The 20,791-nt window shown below is 39.5% G+C and overlaps 1 protein-coding gene across 1 annotated transcript in view; it reads right to left on the bottom strand.

Annotated features, from left to right (window-relative positions):
- Window positions 1-897: 897 nt before the first annotated feature.
- The window catches only part of LOC146799963 (uncharacterized), a 62,708-nt gene continuing 42,814 nt past the window's right edge, over window positions 898-20,791 (bottom strand). The window contains exon 3 of the mRNA XM_085620893.1: window positions 898-5,380. Coding sequence (XP_085477019.1) covers window positions 2,900-4,231 — 1,332 coding nt within the window. The 5' untranslated portion in view covers window positions 4,232-5,380 and the 3' untranslated portion in view covers window positions 898-2,899. The remainder of the gene's footprint in view (window positions 5,381-20,791) is intronic.

Raw genomic sequence — 20,791 nt, 5'->3', positions numbered from 1 at the left:
ATTACATTTGCTTAATCAACATACATTCTGTTTTTATTATTATACTGATTAAGACTATTTAATGTTTAGCATTCGTTTCAAAGGTCATAATTCAGAAAAAAGGCCTCTTCACCATGAAATAGATACCATATAACATAGCTTTCGTAATCAAATAAATATAATGACACAAAAAGAAAGTATTTGTACCTTATTTTGGGCTTTTCACAGAGCCACCTTCCACAGAGAGTAAAGCTCTTCAGTGTTGAAGACAGTCAGCAAGATCTCCATACCGGACCCTCATTTAGGGTATACAAATCAATGTCAACTGAGAGTAGACTGTGAATGATGTGAATGATGCATGCTTCATATTTCGTTTTGTGTTTTTCAAACCATGGAGAATGCTTAGGAAGTGGTCTAAATTATCTACAGCTTTCCATCGCGTGTTCTGCTTTTCTATGAATAAGCTTTATTTACTTTCCTCATCCCACGTGGGTGTGTTACAGTCCAAGCTGTTGAACCTGGGAAGCACAAACTGCTTCTACCAAAATGTATTAGAAATTGAAAAAATGTAGGTATATCCCCAAGACCATTCTTCTGCCGAGTGTGCACTATAGACACAATGCCATGAAAGGAAAATTTGCTGTTTAAGAAGGGAAATGTATTAATATGAAATCCTATTAGCAATATTGCGCAACAAAGCAGAAAGAAGACATCTATGCTAGAGAGTAAACTATACACAAAGTAGAGAAAACGTTTCTAAACTGGACTGTTGTTTACAACTATGACAAGATTATAAACAGTAGATGAAATCAAACATTTTCAAAAAATAAAAAAATGCACTTGGGATTATTTATATCAAATATAAATAGTAGGACACCATAAGGATGGCCAGATTAACCAATATCACGTGGATGCTGCTTGAGAGGTCTGAGTTTCCTTTAATTAAATAATTAGTACATTACAGGTATTGTAATCATGGTTGTTTTTTGGTTTTTTTCCAGAGTTTTATATAGCGCGAACTAGACCCGAAGGTATTGGGTATCAGAGCACTTTACATGAACACCAGTTTCGTTACACAAGGACACATTCATGGTTCTTTTTCAATAGAAACTGACAGACCTCGTAAAAATAATTGTTAAAACAAAGTCCAAAACTTGAAATTTTCCTGTAAGATGGTGTCATCTGGTCACCCTACACATCATAATTACTAGAATAAAAATACATAAAAAGATTAAGGAATCCTATCCTTAACAAACTATACTCTTCCATTTACAAGCAGACATATTTGCCTGATCTGAGCAATGACTTAAGATCATACTTTAATAGAGGAAAATCACATAGCAGAAAATCCTGTAATATGGTCATATACTGACCACAAGGGGTTCTGGAGGCATTTCAAGGGTCCCTATGAAATGAGGGTTTCATCAGCAAGTGAATGGCCTCAAACCAGTCTGCAGAGCTTTACTATTACGTTTTGTTGATTCAATATTCCATTTATGTGGGGAACGGCATTAACAATCTCACAAAAATGGAGACTTCACTTACAGTGTTTAGTAAACATTTCCATTTGAAAAACAGACAATACATAATCCAACTGCTACAAAATAATCACGTAAGATAAAAAATACAAACTAAGATTTATGACTTGACCCTACATTCCCATCTAAGGCATGTGCTGATATTTAGAAACCACACAGCCTTTGGTCTTGTGGTTTATGATATCATCAGAACCCCATGATGGAAACATAGGACCAGAATGCATGATTACCTATTATATCCTATAAAAATAAAGGTTATCCATTAAAATATACTTGGAACTTAATGTTTACATAATTCATTAAGGCTTCCACCATCCCCACGTGCATTAATGCAATAGAAAAATGTGCTGAAAGGTCAACAGTGTCAAAGGTTAGCAATATGTTGAGTAACAAGATCAAAGAGCTATCTCTCCTTACAGCATGCACAAGGCAACTTCCAAAGTGGGAGGGTAGTTTCAACATATTGTGTTTTTCCCAAGCTAGAAAGCGCAATAAATGAATCTTATCTGACACTGGCAAGGTACAGACACTTTTTCTTCATAAAACTGATAACTCTGCATAATGAATAATGAATGAAACCCTCCCACATTTACTGTAGCCATAATTATTTTCCTGAATGTGCTACTGACAGCGACTTATAATTTCATAATAGACTGAAACACACCTTATTCAATGCTTATGTACGAGTTTTCATGTGTGCACATTTCCCAATGCACATGAAGTGGCAAAAAAGCATGGAAGCTGTTCCCACATTCACACAGAATGTTATTTCCACTTTTTGTGTTCACTAACTGGCCACTAGGCATAATAAATCCTGAAAGTACTTCCCTCATTTACTTAATCTGTTGGTTTGCAGGAGATACCTTGTAGTTTATGAATGAGTGAAACATCCTACATATTTTATATTGTTTTTCCTGTGTGTGATTGCTGATGGTATTCTAGGTAGGTTGAGCTGACAAAGCCTATTCCACCTTTATTGCATTTGCATGATTTTCTTCTATATGCTTTCAAAGATGGATAGTTAAGACTGATGCTTTAGTAAAGCTCTTTCCACACCCACAGCATGTGTGTTTTGTTCCGCTTGTGTTTTAGCTGCTCACGCTTTAGACGCATGGATTTATTAAAGCTCTTTCAACATGCACTGCATTTATATGCTTTTTCTTCTGTATGCCATCGCAGACAGATGGTTAGGTCTGATGCTTGAGTAAAGCTCTTTTCATTCTCTTCATGTTTCTATTTGTTCCCCTGTGTGTTTGATGGTGGCTCTTCGGATGTGTGAATTTACTAAAGCGGTTTACACATTCACTACAAGTGTATGGTTTCTCTGCTACATGCATTTGCAGATGGAAGGTTAGGATTGAAGAGTAAGGAACTGTACACAATCACTCTATGTGAATGGTTTTTCCTGTATGCATGCGCTGGTGGATCTTCAAAGTTGATAAATGAGCAAAGCTCATTCCACATTCACTGCATGTGTATGGTTTTTCCCCTGTGTGTGTCCGCTGGTGGCTCTTTAGATGTGTAGATCTACTAAAGCTTTTTCCACATTCACTGCATGTGTATGGCTTGTCTCCTGTATGCCTTCGCAGATGGGAGGTTAGGTGCGCTGCTTGTGTAAAGCTCTTTCCACATTCACTGCAAAAGTATGGTTTTTCTCCTGTATGCCATCGCTGATGGATGGTTAGGCCGGATGCTTCAGTAAAGCTCTTTCCACATTCACTGCATGTGTATGGTTTTTCTCCTGTATGCCTTCGCAGATGGACGGTTAGATGTGATGTGTGAGTAAAGGTCTTTCCACATTCACTGCATGAGTATGCTTTTTCCCCTGCATGCCGGCGCAGATGGACTGCTAGGTGTGATGCTTCAGTAAAAATCTTTCCACATTCACTGCAAGTGTATGTTTTTTCTCCTGGATGACATCCCATATGGATGGTCAGTTCTGATGCTTCAGTAAAGCTCTTTCCACATTCACTGCATGTGTATGGTTTTTTCCCTGTGTGCGTCAGATGGTGGCTCTTTAGATACGTAGATCTACTAAAGCGCTTTCCACATTCACTGCACATGTATGGTTTTTCCCCCGTGTGTGTCAGATGGTGTCTCTTTAGATTCGCAGATCTACCAAAGCTCTTTCCACATTCACTGCAAGTGTAAGGTTTTTCCCCTGTGTGCATACGATGGTGTTTCTTTAAAGATGATAAACAAGCAAAGCTCTTTCCACATTCACTGCAAGAGTATGGTTTTTCTCCTGTATGTTTTAAGTGGTGGCTCTTTAGATTTGAGGATGTACTAAAGCTCTTTCCACATTCTTGGCAAGTGTATGGCATTTCTCCTGTATGCTGGCGCAGATGAATGGTTAGGTCTGATGCTCGAGTGAAGCCCTTGCCACATTCACTGCATATGTATGGATTTTCCCCTGTGTGTTTTCGCTGATGGACCTTTAGTTTTGATAAATTAGTAAAGTGCTTGCTACATTCACTGCAAGGATAGGTTTGTTCCCCGGTGTGTGTTCGCTGATGGATCTTTAGTTTTCCTAAGAAAGTAAAGCGCTTTCCACAGTCACTGCAGGTGTAAGGTTTTTCTGTGTTTGTTGGTTGATGGATCTTGAGGTTTGCTGAGAGAGTAAAGCTCTTTCCATTTTCACTGCTAGTGTCTGTGTTTTCTTCTGTATGTGTTTGATATTTGTCCCTTAGAGCTGATGAGTCATTAAAATTCATCTTACATTCATTACAGCTAAATAAGCTTTCTGTCGAGATGTTACTGGCGGCAGTGTAGGGGTGATGAATGATGAAAACTCTTCTCACAAACACAGAACCTTTATGTTATTTCTTTTGTTTGTTAATAAATTCTTAGTTGTGATGGCTGTTGAAAACTATTGCCACATTCGCTCTGTCTCATGGGTTGCCCTGTGCATCGTTGGTGGTGCTACTTCAGTACTGAGGAGAAGCCAAAGCTCGTCTGACTTCGTGTGCATGTTCTTTCTTTGGGATTTAGAGTCTAAGCGTTGGGTATATTTTGCCGTAAATCAGGTTTATCTGTTTGCTGGCTGACCATGGTGGTTCCTGAATCACTAACTATAACTTAATATTCACTAGGTATTTGCAGTGTATCTGTTCTTAAGAAATAATGTTGAATGGTTACTGGTATTCTTGTAAGACTAATAACATATGTATATATGTATATTCTTTCATCAGGAGCTGTGTCTTCAATCTTACTAAAGAACTTTCTAGGATGTGTGCAAAGAATAAAACTCACAGCTTATCTAAATAGTCGGTTTCTTGGACAATATTTATGAAATATGCACACGAAGAACAAAACTCATTACCAAGTCGTTCTGTTCTAGAATAATGTTGTGCATTGCGAGTAGCCAAACACTTCTTTCTTTGGACTTTCAGATGTCTGCTTCTCAACTCATGTTTGTATACCTATGGTCTCTTTCTATGGATTGTAAGGTCCAGCCAAAACAGTGTTTATGAGGGATTAACACCACAGCATCAATATTATTATGTTAGAGAGGGGAGCACTGTTTAACTACCTTATAATTATCTATGATAAAGGGTGGTATCTAACATTTTTTCATATTGGATGTGTCCTGCCAGTGTAATTTTTGTGATTTTAATTTATTTGGGTGTTTTAGGACCGGCGGCATGGATGTCCTCAAACTCTTGAAGTCGTCGGATTGCACTTGATGTTCTTGCAGGATATGTCTGTTCATGTACGAAAGTCTCTGTCTCCTACTTAGTTTTTCTAGTTTGCAAAGCTGTTTGGCATCATTTCTGGTTCTTCTTGAGTATCAGATAGATTTCCAGTATTTCCATGTTTTCTTCATTACTCTTCATCTTATTGTGTGGTCAGGAATCTCATCTCTGAGGATATATAAATATTTGTAATATTGAAATCTATAAGCAGGAAAGCGTACACTATGTCCCTCATGAAATATAAAAACAAATTTGAATACTTGAATACATTACAGCCACTTGAAAGTACTCTTGCTAGCAAGGTAGTCCATTTTTTTAGCTCACTGTGCCACTATCGAAAATAATCATTCTTATAGAAATCGGCATTGGTCGTGCTCCAAATGAAAAAAAAACAGCTCAGCTTGTACCAGAGTCCACATTCATCTGAATGGTATCATAAGCAACAACATGTAATGGTATCGAGCATGTTGGGCTTGGTCAGTGAGTTGCGGCTTAAGTCCTATGCCACAGCAAGGCAATTAATTGATACACTTCACTTTATCATGTTCATAGCTTAGGAAAGAATGTTACAATGAAACAAAAAACACAACATAGCCGTTTTGAAAAATAGAATCCTTTTCAGGAGAAAAATCTAATCCTAGAGGGAAAATGAGAATTGGGTGACATGTCACAGTGTACGTTCAATGGCAAAAACAGTAGCCAAGCAATTTCTATATGATGTGAAAGCGCTATTAGAGGACCTGCCTTATTTCAGTTTATTAATGATCCCTGCTGGATGCACAGAGATTGGCCACGTGTTCAATAATGGTGTATTTTTTATATTCAACACAAACAGCTTAGAGAGAGGGCAGTTCTTAGTGTTTGCAACCTTACCCTAATCAACTAAGATGGCATGTGCGAATTTCTGTCAAAACAATCCAGTCTTAAACAAACTGCCGTCAACCATATGACGCACAATTAGATTTCGATGTGATACATATGATGCTCAGATCAGTAAGGAAGCAACCCTATCTGCTAATCAGATTGAAGTAAGCTGTGTAGAACTAACTGAGGCGGACTTGAACAAGGCATATACACAAGATAAAACAAGTTCTGGAAGTGCCAGATTTAAAATGAATTAAAATGGTACACGGTATACTTGGCTTCCATGTAGCTACATGAGATAGGTCTGGATATCACAGAGCAGAGTTTTATCCACATATTGTAGTCCTGCTGATTACTAGCAGTTTAACTCTGAGATAACAGTAAACGTATTGATAGGTGTTTAAATAGACAATTTCTGTATTGACCCTGCTTTGAGGTAGGAGAAGAATAGTTATGCACTGCTTCGAATGATAAGGCTCAGAAAGTGGTTGAAAGCTGCTGCTCACTGGAGTGTTGCTCAAAAACTCACATGCAGCACACAGGAAATGCCCCTAAGCTGAGTGAGCACCTGGGAAGATGATACAAAATGCTATCTAATATGATGTTCGTCTAAGAATGTTACCTTCCTGAAACACAACAGAGCTTGGTTAAATACTTGCCAGTCTTTCTCTAGGGTACCCTTGTAGACAATTAGTGTAACGGATTTAGAACTATTACACTTTGTAAGTATGCATTATGCTATTATTGATGACTTGTTGGTTTGGTAGATAAAACACTTCATACTATGTTTGATGCTTGTAATTAAAGATTAAAACATAATACAAAGAAATCTGTCAATGTACCAGAAATTGGGAGCATAGAGTTCACCAAACAATACTCAGAATATTTACAGAAATGTCTAGCACTTAAAGGGAACCAAGCACCTTCTAACTGGTACATTCAGTGCAACTAAAACTATAATCTACAAAATCTATTGCTGACTACAGACTTATCCCAACTCAACATACAACTCCATTTAATACTACTCACAAACAGCAGCAGCGAGTGAGAGAAGGTAGGAATCTAAACATTTTAGCAAAGTAACTACAGGACACCACAGACACAGATCACCACAAGGCCAAAGGGCAGCATTATGCATTTGAATAGTAACCTGGAGACCCAGCAGTACCGACACAACCATCTCCAACCACAAACCAAACAACTCCTTAAAAGCATGGGCTGACGTGAGGTTCAAGATGCAACCCTCCAAGACATGCTCAGAGATAAATCGCAAATCAGGTCACACGGCAACAGGCAGTAATTTAGGGACACAATAACTTTGGGCAGAAACATAAAAAGCAAAAGTAAAAATAGCAGCACTGCACTGAACATCGATTGGGAGACATTGTTTTAACGTTAGAATACATGTACCCTTAAATAAGTAGATATGCCCAGTATTCCCCGCTCATAGTCATATGGCAGTCATTATTAAGATGTGTCCACACACTGCATCAAACTGCTGGGGTGTGGAGTAATTTATACATTAAACTTACCCAAAGGGTAAAATGCTAGTGAAATATATCTGGCCTACAAAGAAATTCACTCCTCAAATCTACTCCCTAAATGAATTATATGTTTGAGCAAAAAAAAGCAATAATAGATTTCTATTTTGTTTAGATAAAATTAGCGCAAATTAAATGCTTTGCAACAATACGAATATAAAACAGTTTGTACAAAACATCCTAAAGCATAACAAATGCTCTGTAATAGGTCATTTCAGGTCGCTTGGCAATCACTGTACACAAAGAAAGATGTAGCCTATTAAATATGATAGGCTGCTGCGAAAAGTATTACATTAACAATGGCTGTTTCGACTCCCTGAAGATATGTGCACAGCATCCATTGTCCGTATACCAGAGGCTGGGAAACCTGCAGCCAGGTAGGCCTCCTACAGGCGAATATCTGCTTAATTCAGACACCAAAATACTGGCAAACCAATTGAACAGGGGTTTGTTTCTTGGATTTGATACACCCAGACCAGAATGAGTTTATGCCACATAGATCGACCAAACTTAACCTTTGATGACTTTATAACAACATTGCCGCAGAAGAGGGAGTTAGGGCTCCGCTGGCGGTAGCCTCACTGGCCACCAACAAGGCGTTCGATGCAGTGGAATGGCCCTTCTAATTCGGCATTATGAGCAAGATGGGATTTGGTCCCAACTTCTTGAAATGGGTCTGGTTGCTCTATGCTAACCCTAGGGAGCAGCTCAAAGTCAGTGGTGTCCTCTCTCTGGAATTCCCCATTAAAGGGGGGCACGAGGCAGGGCTGCCCCCTCGCACCAATGCTATTTGCCCTAGCAATAGAGGCGCTAGTGGCATGGATTTGAGTTGATGCGCAAACCTCTATGTGTAAGATATTCTACTTTAACTAGCTGACCTGGATTAATCTTTTTTTGCGGATAGATGAGATCTTCACTATTTATGGGAACTCCTCCGGCCTTGGGATAAACTGGGAGAATTCTCTAATATTACCGATGGGCGGCTGGAAGTGGAGGGGCACCAACCAATGCGGTTAAGGTTTGCCACCCATTGCTTGAAATTCCTGGGCCTGTAGATAAAAAACAAAATGACACGTACTATGAGGATTGCCTTATCATACTGGTTTATAGGGTAGACAAAGATGTGACGCACTATAGGGCACTGCCGCTGCTGGAAAGGACAGCAATATTTAAAATGATAGTGCTGCCAGGATTCACCTTTATACTGCAGATTTGCCCATATGCCTTGCCCAAAACATTCTTCATTGTGATCAATAGACATCTGAGATACCTGCTCTGGCTAGACGGCCCACTGTGACTAGCACTCCGAACACTTCAGCGGTCCACCTGTGATTGGGGTATAGCACTACCTAACATATGTAAATACTACTTCCGAATGAATCGCCTGGCTGGGGAGAAGGGGCTATCTGCATGCACTATACGGCGGAGGGCTCTCTGCAGACGTCCCCAAACCAGCGATGGTGGTAACTACTTGGCATAGATTACTGAGGGAATTAAATTGATGCGAAGACCCCACTGTGGCTGGGCACAAGACTAGATCCGGTGACAACATTACCATGCTTCAAAATATGGGACGATATCAGCCTCTCCAACTTGGAAGATGTGTGGGGCGCAAATGGTATCGTACATTTTGCACATCTAAGGACAGAGTATGAGATGGCGCCCACACAGGTATTTAAATAGCTCCAACTGCACCACTCAGTGAAAGCACAGATATCACCGGGGGAGGAACCTAAAGACGAATCACTGCTGGAGAGGAGGTTGCTGAATGGCCACATGACCCCGAAGGCACTCTCCATCAGATATGCTACTTTACTGACTAACACACATTGAGGTCCAGTTGCCAAACTGACGAAGTGAAACTAGCGTGCAGGAGCGAAACAGGCATGTTTTCGGCTGAGTCATCTGAAAATACTGCATCCAGGAGTGTACATTCATACATGCCCTATGGGCTTGCCCCGAGATATGCCCTTTCTGGATGGGAATTACTGAGAGGCTGGAAAGCACCGTAGGCCTATACACCGACAGACAGGCAACCATAGGCTTGCTGGGGATATGGCAGAACTCGGATGTCTAGTCTTACAAAAAATTTGCTGGTTACCTTGGGCTTCCTACTGGCAAAAAGGGAGATTGCATGACTATGGGGGAACCCAACTAACCCGCAGCTGTGGAACTTGGAAAGGGAAGTGAAGATATGTTGTGGCAAGGAAAAGCTGGTATACAAGGGAAAAGGGTGTCAAAGGCAATTGAGAAAATTTAGAATGGTTGAGAATATCATCGAATTGCATGGGCAACCAGCTGGGCCGGGAGAAGAGGCAGGGACGGAGCCGTGCTAACGGAGATTATGGACGGCTAAGATGGTGCTCGACCCCTTCACCCCTAAACTTATTGCAATACAGATTCTCCATACTGAACTGAGAGGAACTATTCATTCCCCACTGGGGCATGGGATTTGGGACATGCAAATATCGGTGCAACTGTTTATCTGTTTGACTTAGGTTTCCTTTAAAATGCAAATAAAATAAATATTAAAAAAAACAATGGCTGTATCAGTCATCATGTATGATGGATGACACTTCTAAATCTAATGGCAGCGGATGGCCTTGGTACTGGGTGGAGATTGAGACAATTTGTTTCTCGGGATGTACAGTTTACCTGTGTGGTGTACACAAGAACTGGTCTGCAATACTTATTGATGCAGCCCTTGTTGTGCTCATACTTTTACAGCAGGTGTGCAAATAATGGTTGTCTCTCTTGTCAAATCAATTGACAAGCAGAGAAGTACAATCTACAGCCCTGGTTGGCAAATGTCTAGCAGTATCTTTGGCACGGCCTTTAAGAGTGGAATAACAGCACAGACGAGTATTCTTCGTACTAGACTAAGCTGATGGCTGCAGCAGCGGCCGTGTCCTTTTGCAAAAGCAAAAAATGCTCACATTGTGTGCCCTGGCACTCATTTGGGGCCGGGGGTAATTTGAGATGGTGTTCGGATAACAGTGCATTTTATAAATACATGTTTTAGTATCGTAGGACTCAGGTGACGTGGAGCTCATTCTGCAAGTACACTATGGGAAGGAGCTATTTCACTTGAATTACAACTTGTGAAACAAAAAGGCAAAACACTGACCATACTACCCAAGGTGCATTATTCCACTCATCTATACCTACGATCGTAAACTGTGAACAACACTTTATAAGCAAATCTCTGCATGACATATATGGTCACCATTGATGCAAGTGTGAAGGCCACAGACTGTGGTAAGAAATTCAACCTTTATAAATAAGAAAGCAAACGCTTTAGATCTCCATGAGGACGGCTTGTAATAGCGTAAACACCAGACCTCTAGTAGAGTCAATGACCATAATGATGAAGAAAGCCACAAATGTTAACACATGTCTCGAGAACACAAAGGAAAGCCAGAGCCAACACTAAATGCTACAATGCCAGCATCAGAAGGCGCGCTCAATAAAGCACCCAGAGGAGTCAGCGTTGCAGCAGAGTGACACACCAGAGACAGCCGCAGATAAAAACTCTCCAGGCAGAGCATCCAAAATTGAGAAAATTCTGTTGATGCTACAGGTAGCCATGAGAGAACAAGATGGAACAATGGCTATGAATACATCGACCAGGAAGAGTTGGATGCAGGATTTTAGTAATAGTATGGAACTCAATTCTAGTGAAGAATGTGTACATGACATATAGAAATCACTGGATTGTGAACGACTTGTGAACCTGGAATACAAAAAGTATAATTCAATCTTATTCAGTATACATTATGGGGCATGTAAATCAATGAGTGTAGTTATGAGGCAGGGTGAGGTTTGTTTTTATCAGCAAAGACAGGTGCCATTGGGGGGTGGGGTTTAAGCTACTTGCACGATTATTAAAGTTCTTCACTCTTTGCCAAGTTTTTCATCCTTCTCCTATTCAAGCTAGAAAAATGTTCCATATATCATAAAAATTGGAGCTGTAAGTAAACAGATGCAATCATAAAACGGTGTCTTGCGCTGATCAGACTGTGATAGTAACAGTGTTTGGACAAAATATCGTGAAAAATATATTGAGATGCACAAATATCGAGTTTTGAATATTGTGATGTATAAATATGTGCAAAAATATTGTTGACAAGAATATACATTTTTTAAGGTCTGTAATATCGATGTAATTTTTAATTATTACTACTTATTTAATTGATAATTATGTACATTGTTTAATTCATTTAAAATAGTATTGACATTTTTTGGTGAGAGGTGTGGTTTAGGAAGGGGTAACTGATGGGAATTAATAATAATTATGAATGCTAGTTATTAATAATCATTTAATTGATAATTATGTAAATTGTTTAATTAAATCTGTTGGGTATGTAGGGTAGAGGGTTGGATGTTATTTAAATAAAATGCATTATTAGTTAATTATTAATTATGTAAAGTGTGTAATTAAGATATGTTTTAATTTATATATTAGGTATAGGTTGTTGGGATAAAGGGAGGGAAGTTAATTAAATATAATTATTAGTTATTCATCATTTAATTGATAATTAACTGTGCAAAATGTGTCATTTTTTAAAGATATATTTTAGGTTTGTGTTCTTTAGTTTGCAGAGGTAAAAGGTGGGAAGTTATTTGAGTAATAGTAAATGTAAAAATAGTTACTTGTTTATTAAAAAATGTGTTATTTATTATGTTGTGTTAATTGTGTTATGCTTTTTAATAATAAATGTGCACCCCTCCTGAGTCCAACCATTTCCATAATGTTGTACAGACTGGAATGGAAATAATATATTTGTACCCCTCCTGAGTTCAACCCTTTCCATACTGTTGCATCGACTCAAGTGGGAACAGTAATTTTTACCCCTCTGGCGTCCATCGCTTTCTCTACTGTTGCACAGAGTGGCGTGGGAATAGTACATTTTAAGCCTATGCAATCCAATACTTTCCCTACTGTTGCATCAATGGGAATAGTAATTTGTACTTCTCAAATGCTTTCCCTAGTGTTGCACCAACTGGGAATAGTAGCTTTTACCCCTCCTAAGTTCAACCCTTTTCCTACTGTCAGAATAGTAAATTTTACCCCTCCGCAATCCTATTGTTGCATTGGCTGGAGTGGGAATAGTAAATTTTACCCTTCCCAAGTCAAATACTATCCCTACTGTTACACAGACTGAAGTGGGAATAGTATTTGTATTATTCGTTCAATTTTATAGTTTTGTTTATATTGTTTACCTTTATATTAATATTATGTTTGTGTATTTAAAATTATATCTTTTATTCTATTTGTTACAGTTTATTGTGTATATATATATATATACACATACATATATATAATTAGTAATCATTTTAAAAACAATTGTAAATTAATATAAATTAAAATTATTTTAATAATAGTTCTAAATTACATATGTGTAAATACACACACTTGTTTTTTCAGAATTAGTGAAACATTTAGAGTTTCAAATAATTTAAATATTTGTAATTTACATTACTGTATGTGTGTTGCATAACACAGCACACATGCAAAATTTGAAAAGTATAGAGAAATTAAATCTTTTCTCCTCTTTTAAGCCTGCTTCAAGGAAGTGTTAAAGATTGCAGGAATTGCTGTTAGCATGAGCTAAAAGCCATTTTGATCTTGGCAGCCATTTTAGTTAGCCATGTGCTCTCTCCCTCTTCCAGAGCCTTGCACATGCTCAGAAAGACCTGTAGCTGCCAGAATGCACCTGCTCCTAGTATAGAACTGTCAGGCTGTTCTAACTGATGTCAGCAACTCATTACTCCTCCTACTTGTTGACTGTGCATTTTCTGTATGACCCTCTATGTGTGTAACTCTTCTCATGTGTACTTGTACCGCCTCCTTTTGAGCCCCTGTGTGGGTATAAAAGGCCCCTGTTCTCTGTACTCCTTAGAATGCCTCCTACAGTGGCCTGAGGGTACTGTGTGACGCAATCTCCCTCATGTGAGGTTAATAAATATGTTTTCTTGATATTACAGCTTCCGTGCCAATCTCTTCTTTGTTGCTTTAAAGGACCAGGTGTATCAGTGAACCCCTTAGAAGGTTTTTATTTCTTCAAATGGCGCCCAAAACGTGGACCTCATTGGAGAAGCGGCTCCAAGGGAGTGGTCTTAATGGGAGACAGGAATCTACTGAGTAGAACAGGACAGGAATCTATTGAGGAGGTACCCTGCGCACGGAGAGTCTCTGTCTCTGCAGCCCAGTATATTTCTGGTCTTCCTGATTTGATCCTCCAAATGTGTGCCGCGCCCGACTGAGAACTTCTTTGGCGTGAGTCTTTTAAAACGACCGTTAGGTCACTCAGAACTTGGCAGTGAGAGGTTGGCGATTTGTGCTTGGGAAGGTCGTCGACATGTGATTTGTTTTGTTTGGCCTAAGACTTTGGAATTTGGAAATATATGTAAATTGCAATTTATGTAGGTAGGTAATGAGGAGATTTTTCTCTAACTTTTGAATAATTCGTAACGGTGCATATTGTGTTAAGTGCCACTGCTGTATAATATTGTATATGCTACAATATTTTTGGCATGCCTGTTTCAAGCGCACTTCGTAGAATGTGCTGCTTTCTTGGAGATACCAATGTGAATCTTGAATAAACTCAGCCGGTTCCCCTAGAGGGGATACCTAAATAGGATTAGGTATAAAAAGGTATTTCTTCCTTGGTGACTAAGTACCCCATGGAACTAAATATGTACATAAAAAGGATCCTGATCTGTGCACTTAGAAACTTTTTTAAGTGGTGATATGCAGAGCGATTTTTGAGTGTTCTGCCAGCCAAAACTGGCGAATTTGGTGTATTTTGGCTTCTTGAACATGGAACAGTCTTTGGGCTGTTTTTTTGGTGTAGTTTTTTTTGGACTACTTTTGAGAAGCTTTTCTTGTGAATATGACTTACAATTAAGATTTACAAATGGTTTGGTTTAAGTACAGTCTGTGGGCTGTCTTTTGTTTCTGTCCTAAGGGTTGATTTGTGGGTTAATTGTGTGTTTGAATGTCTATGTGGTTTGTGGTTTGACATCGGTGGTACTTGTGTAAGTAAGTAGCGATTGCGCTCTTTGTTTAAGAATGGCTAGCCTTCAGCGCGCTGTATTGTGTGTTCTGAGTGTATGACCCCCTTCTGAAAATATCTGGAATGAGATCAATGTGTTTTTTGTCATCATTCTGTTATGCAAAATATCATTGAATAAAATACATTAAAAAAAAAATCCAGAAATGAAATCATGTAACATATGCTAAATAGCTGCACGCTACCATTAAATTGACAAAGTAAGAAACTATACATGTGTGCAAATTGCCAAAATGCTAAAGATAAAATTAGAATTCACATTCAATGGGAATAAAATAGGCCCCATACAAAGGAAGGAAAAAAACGAAATTGTGTGCTTTGCAATAACTAGGACTAAGATATAAAATGTTACCGCATTTTCCTTAGATACGTTGTATTAGATATTAAAAGGCATTCACATCATCTGAGTGAATTGGTTGTTGCTGAAATAAATACCACATTACAGAACGATAGATTTGTGCTGGCTTGAAAGGCGTGTAAAGTGATGCCTGCTGGTCAAGAGCACTGCTGCGTCAATAATACATGGCTATTCTTGGTCCCAAGCCACAAGGAAACTGCTGAGTCAACTAGATTTTAAGTTAGTGCAAAACACGGTATAAAGGCCTGCATTACAAACTGTTGATTTTAAAAGTTACAAAAGACAGTTTCATTATTTTGGATAACAGAGAAAAGATTAAAAGTAGGGATTTCCTTTATTAAAGCTTTTTTACATAAGCACATCTGTGGTTCTGATGTTAAATAATAACTGTCCTTTAAAAAGTGGCGCAGACTTTTCATATTTCAAGTAAGGCTTCTGTGCTTATGGTTATAAATGATTGCGTTTTAATATGATAGGACAGGAATGAGGCTTGCTTTTCATATGTGGAACCATCAAATGGGTTGGTGTTATAAAAAATAAAAAATAAATAAAAAAGGGGGAATTTTGATTATATGAAAAAAAGTTTATTAAAAATAAGTGCACTAAATTCGTTTTTTAATCTCTATAATGTCTAAATAATCATACTGTGAACTCCTAGCATCAAAGTTGAATTTAAGCAGCGCTTTACCGCAATGGGGGGGAACTAAAATGGAAAATTTCACTTTACCCAGGTGTATCAAAACTCATTTTATAAGGGAGTACCTTATACATTTCTGATCCCCCATGCCTGGGATAGCTAGAGGACACTCTGGGGATGACTAATAAGCCAAAACATTGTAGGTTATTCATTTTTAAGTGCCCCGAACACCAAAGTCTAAATTGGGCAACATTTACTGTTTAAAAGCAGTGCTGCCGCTCAGGGCAGTTTTCAAACTGATCTCAGGCTTCAGTAATGCACACATGCACGTATAGAACACGCAGCTGACCTCTATACTGCTAGACAGCACACCACACACTGCACACAAATGAAAAGAAGTATAAAGAAATCAGCAGAAGTTATTATCCTACCTCTAAATTACTGGCAAACATGAACGGAATAGGACTGCTTTTCAGCTGTGAGTCTCCATAAGTTGCTTTGAATTGGAAAAGCTGCATGGAAAGCCTTGCACAAAAATAGGACAGCTGGTAAGGGGTAAAGGTCGAGTTCTGCATTTAGCAGCCTAGCAGGGCTACGGGCACGGTTTGATTTGACACTTCGACCTCTGAAAAATTCTGAAAGACGAGATGACAGCGCAGGGAGAGAAAGAGAAGCTTTGCTTACTATTTTTGGCAAAAGCAAGTTTTTGTGCAGTCATATGAACAGAAGGAATTATAGTGGTATATGTGGGCCCTGATTAGAGCATAGCTCTGCCATGTATATGACACTAATGCTTTTAGCTTAAAGATTACTGTGCAAGGGCTGAGATAAGGTGGCAATGGGATTTAGTTTGCATTCATTCGCCCTCATTTTACACTAGTGCAATTGCTAAAGGAATTGGTGGTTGGTTATTAATGTTTTCTAGCTAGCTCAATGTGCTATTTACCTCCTATAAGTTTGTTTGTGTCCAGTTGCCACAAATAGGGGTAGATAGTGTTGACAGAAGGTAAACCTATTTCAGGTTTTCCTACTGTCGAATGGGGGAAGGAGGATAGCTCCTCTACAAATTAAGGGTAGGCAAATTTATGTTTTCTCTCTCTTTTTCTCAGTCTCTTTTGAGCCTGTCTAAGCTGTCTAGGAAACAGCCATGAGACATTTAATTGGCTATTCAGTAATACTGTTTTAAAATTTGTTAGCATTAATAAAATGAATAAATATATATGCTATGTTACTGCCCATCCTGTATGATGAAATTATGAAAGGATGAGTAGTCTAGATTGTTGTTCCCTTATTTGACCTTTAAGGGAAACTATATGTTATTCTTATGTTATATACAGTTTTGCAAGGGCATTGTTAGTCTTTTATTAGCTAGTCTGTGTAATTGAGCTGACAGCCCTTATTAGAGCTGGTGAATAGGGTTTTTTTCCTTTGAAAATGATGTTGCATAGTCCACATCGTGAAAAGTAGAATGCATACGGTTTATAATGTCAGGGAAGACGCCCATGTGATCCTCAGCAAACATTTTTGAAGGAAAATATTGTTTTATAGGAGTTTATTTGTTACAACATGTTCTGCTGGAGAAATTTATGTACCCACTATGTTGAGTTTTTTTTAGTTCTTTATGTAATAAGAATCCCTGTTAAATTAGCAGTTTTAGATTTTCCTGCTGCACCTATAAGATGAGAGCATTGTCCTAAGCGTACAATGTAGTTGTCTTTATGAAAGAAAAATCATTTTAGAAGTGTCTGCAGTCCTGTACAAGTAATGCAAGGTTTATGAGTAAAAGTGTAGAACATTTCCTTTTTTTCTTGAGGTTCTTCAGATGAATAATATAGGAATACAAAAATGTAAGGTTTTGGAATATGTCTGTATTGTTTTCTCTTTACCTCAGAATTTAGTAAATGAACATAGACTTCCTTAACTGCTTCAAATAGTGTAATAGGTTCAGTTTTTTTTTACTCTCAGATAGATGAAGTGGTTCTTGGGTGCTTTGCTAATATATGGTGCGCCCCAAGACTAGGAAGTATTCTGAGACTATCCTCTCTGTTGATAGATTATTTCTGTGCCTTGTCTAAAGACCTTTTGTTCTGTCCACCAGTAGATATTTGCTGCCTTCCATCCATTGCCAGAGGGGCCCGGACATCAGATCCAGCCTGAGGAGTCCGCACCAGTCCAGCTTGAAGCCAAGGTGAAGGGAACCAGCACAGGCGTTGCTGACAACTAGAACCTCAGTGAAGGTAGCAGGCCAGAAGCACTGGGACGTGAAGTGTGTACCCCTGCCACTGTCTTGGGTGAAAGACGGGGTCACAAATCAGAAAGGAGAAGTCGTGGATCCAATTTTTTATGCCCAGCCGAGAGTCACAGACCGACCAGGATGGCAAGGAGGCTTTTGCTTGAGGTGACCCCTTTTGAAACAAGGGTTGCTTCAGGTACTTCCGCATCATGCCCCTGAATCCTGGCTGTGAAATAAATTTAAAGTTTGCACCTTGGTTTATTGATCAAGAGATACCTGGGCACACTGGATACAATCTGTGGCCCCAACGAAAGAGCAGTGTGCCAGCAGAGCAATACAGGAGTTAGGGAAGGACTTGAGTTTAGGGTACAGATGCTGTGCCTTTGGTGCCTCTTAGAGTGAAGTGAAGAAAACTGGTGCACTGCCTGAGACACTGGACAGGATCGTTGATAGACTTTTTCTTCTCAAACTGGACCGTGATTCCTGAGTTGCGAGTTGTGCAGCTCCACCGTGGGAACAACAAGAGCCTGCCTGTGAGGCTCAAACGGACACAGGGAGAAGACTCCCCTCTGGCTGATTGTACAGCGGCTTCAATTTCCCAAGGACTTCTTTTTGTTAGTAATGTACCCTTTCGGTCGTCCCATTTTTGAGGAGGAGCAGCCCTTTGCGGCTCATCGTCCTAATTCTCATGGCCATGTGTGGTCCTCCTGGTCCCCTGCAGCCAGGATTGTTTTTGTAATAATATGTCTGACTGTTTTAAAATTTGCATTAGGAATAATGTTTATTCTGCAAGAGAAACGTTCATCTGAGCAGTTGACAAATGTTACTTTACCCTTTCCTTGACTATAATGATTGATACTCTTGCCCTCATAAAGGAACACTGGAAATGTCTATTGAAAATGATTTTTACATAGAATTAGACTAGATGGTTCTAGGGTTTGCTTTCTGCTTGGGGTTGAAAAATATTGATGGTTCTGTTTGTAATAATAGTCATTACGCTCTCCTGCTATCTGTATGTTAATTATGACCCAATGCTCTGTTCCCTTTGTGCTTCTGTCTATACCTTATATATGCCCGCTTAACAATATTTAGAATGAGAAATGCCCACCTAGCAATGGATTAGAATATTGATGAATTTATGAGAATGTGCAAAATATTTTCTCTGTTCCTTCAAGATCATAGGGATGTCTTTAGCTCATGCTAAAAGTACCGTCTGTTAAAGATTGCAGGAATTGCTGTTAGCATGAGCTAAAAGCCATTTTGGTCTTGGCAGCCATTTTAGTTAGCCATGTGCTTTCTCCCTCTTCCAGAGCCTTGCACATGCTCAGAAAGACCTGTAGCTGCCAGAATGCACCCGCGCCTAGTATAGAACTGTCAGGCGGTTCTAACTGATGTCAGCAACTCATTACTCCTCCTACTTGTTTTCTGTATGACCATCTATGTGTGTAACTCTTCTCATCTGTACTTGTACCGCCTCCTTTTGAGCCCCAAAAGGCCCCTGTTCTCTGTACTCCTTAGAATGCCTCCTACAGTGGCCTGAGGGTACTGTGTGACGCAATCTCCCTCATGTGAGGTTAATAAATATGTTTTCTTGATATTACAGCTTCCGTGCCAATCTCTTCTTTGTTGGTTTAAAGGACCAGGTGTATCAGTGAACCCCTTAGAAGGTTTTTATTTCTTCAGAAGCATAATGTTTTGGTGTAAATATTTGTCTAAAACTGCTAATAGAGAAGTATTTACATCAAACCCCATGAGTGGTTGCCTGAAAACACCCATATACAGCCCATGGAACGACCTCTTGAAGCAAAGTAGAGTATAGAACTACTTTTTATGACCGACCAACTTTTCAAGGAACATGCCGATTTGCTTTTGATATTAAATAACACCAAAATGCCTTGCAACGAGTTTGTATAATGCAAAACAGACAGAGGGCAGATCACCCAACTCTGGATGAGTAGGTGGGTCAGTGCATGCTGCGCTGTGACTAACTGGGCAGCAAAAAGAACAATGACATCATGGTGAATGGCCTGTTAGCTGAGTGCTGACACATGGTTAGGGTTCTTGAATGGGCCTCGACGGCGTCAGGCTGGCATTATATGCTGATGAGGTCCTAACATTCCTTGATGGACCTCAGCAGCCAGGACCCCGGGTCCTCCAGATCTCTGGGAAATTCTCAGTGTCATCAACAAAGATAAATCCTCTGTGTATCTCATTGGGCGCCCCCCTTCCCTGTTGGAAAAGGCACCAGGATTTTAGTTCCAATTTAAATACCTCAGCGTAAGACCGCAGAAACATCCCCCGCCACACGATGAGAAGCGTACAAGGCGGTATTACAAAGGGCATGCATCTCTAAACAAAAAGGCATACTGAGGGCAATACGCACCCAACTGACAACACTTCAAGGCAAAATTTGCGCTCTGGAAACGGACTACCATAAAACAAATGACCCATGCATGCTTGCCTTGATTAGGGAGAAAATATCTGCTTACGCCAAGGAAGCCGAGCGAGAAGTGAAATACCTAGGCAAGGACGCCCAAGCACGCTGATATGGCGAAGGGAATAGACCTGGGTAAACACTGGCAGGTATCCTTAAACACCGACACTCCTCAACATAATACTTGAACTAGTGGAGAGGGAAAAAGGTGTAAAAGATACGCACGCTGGAGTGCTAGATACAATGTCTAAATTCTATGCAGCGCTATACACATCCAACAATAGTGGGGACACAGACGAGCTCCCAAGGTACTTCGATACACTGCAGCTTATATGACTAGACATTGCACATAGAGAGTTCCTGGAGATGTCTATTACAATAGAGGAGATTGCACAAATCATCAGCGCAATCCCGAGCGACAAGACGCCAGGCCTGG

Source organism: Triturus cristatus, chromosome 8 (assembly GCF_964204655.1).
Source record: "Triturus cristatus chromosome 8, aTriCri1.1, whole genome shotgun sequence".
In the NCBI taxonomy this organism is placed as follows: Eukaryota; Metazoa; Chordata; class Amphibia; order Caudata; family Salamandridae; genus Triturus; species Triturus cristatus.
Note: the sequence above shows the minus strand (reverse complement) of the source record. Positions and strands in the feature narration are given on the sequence as shown.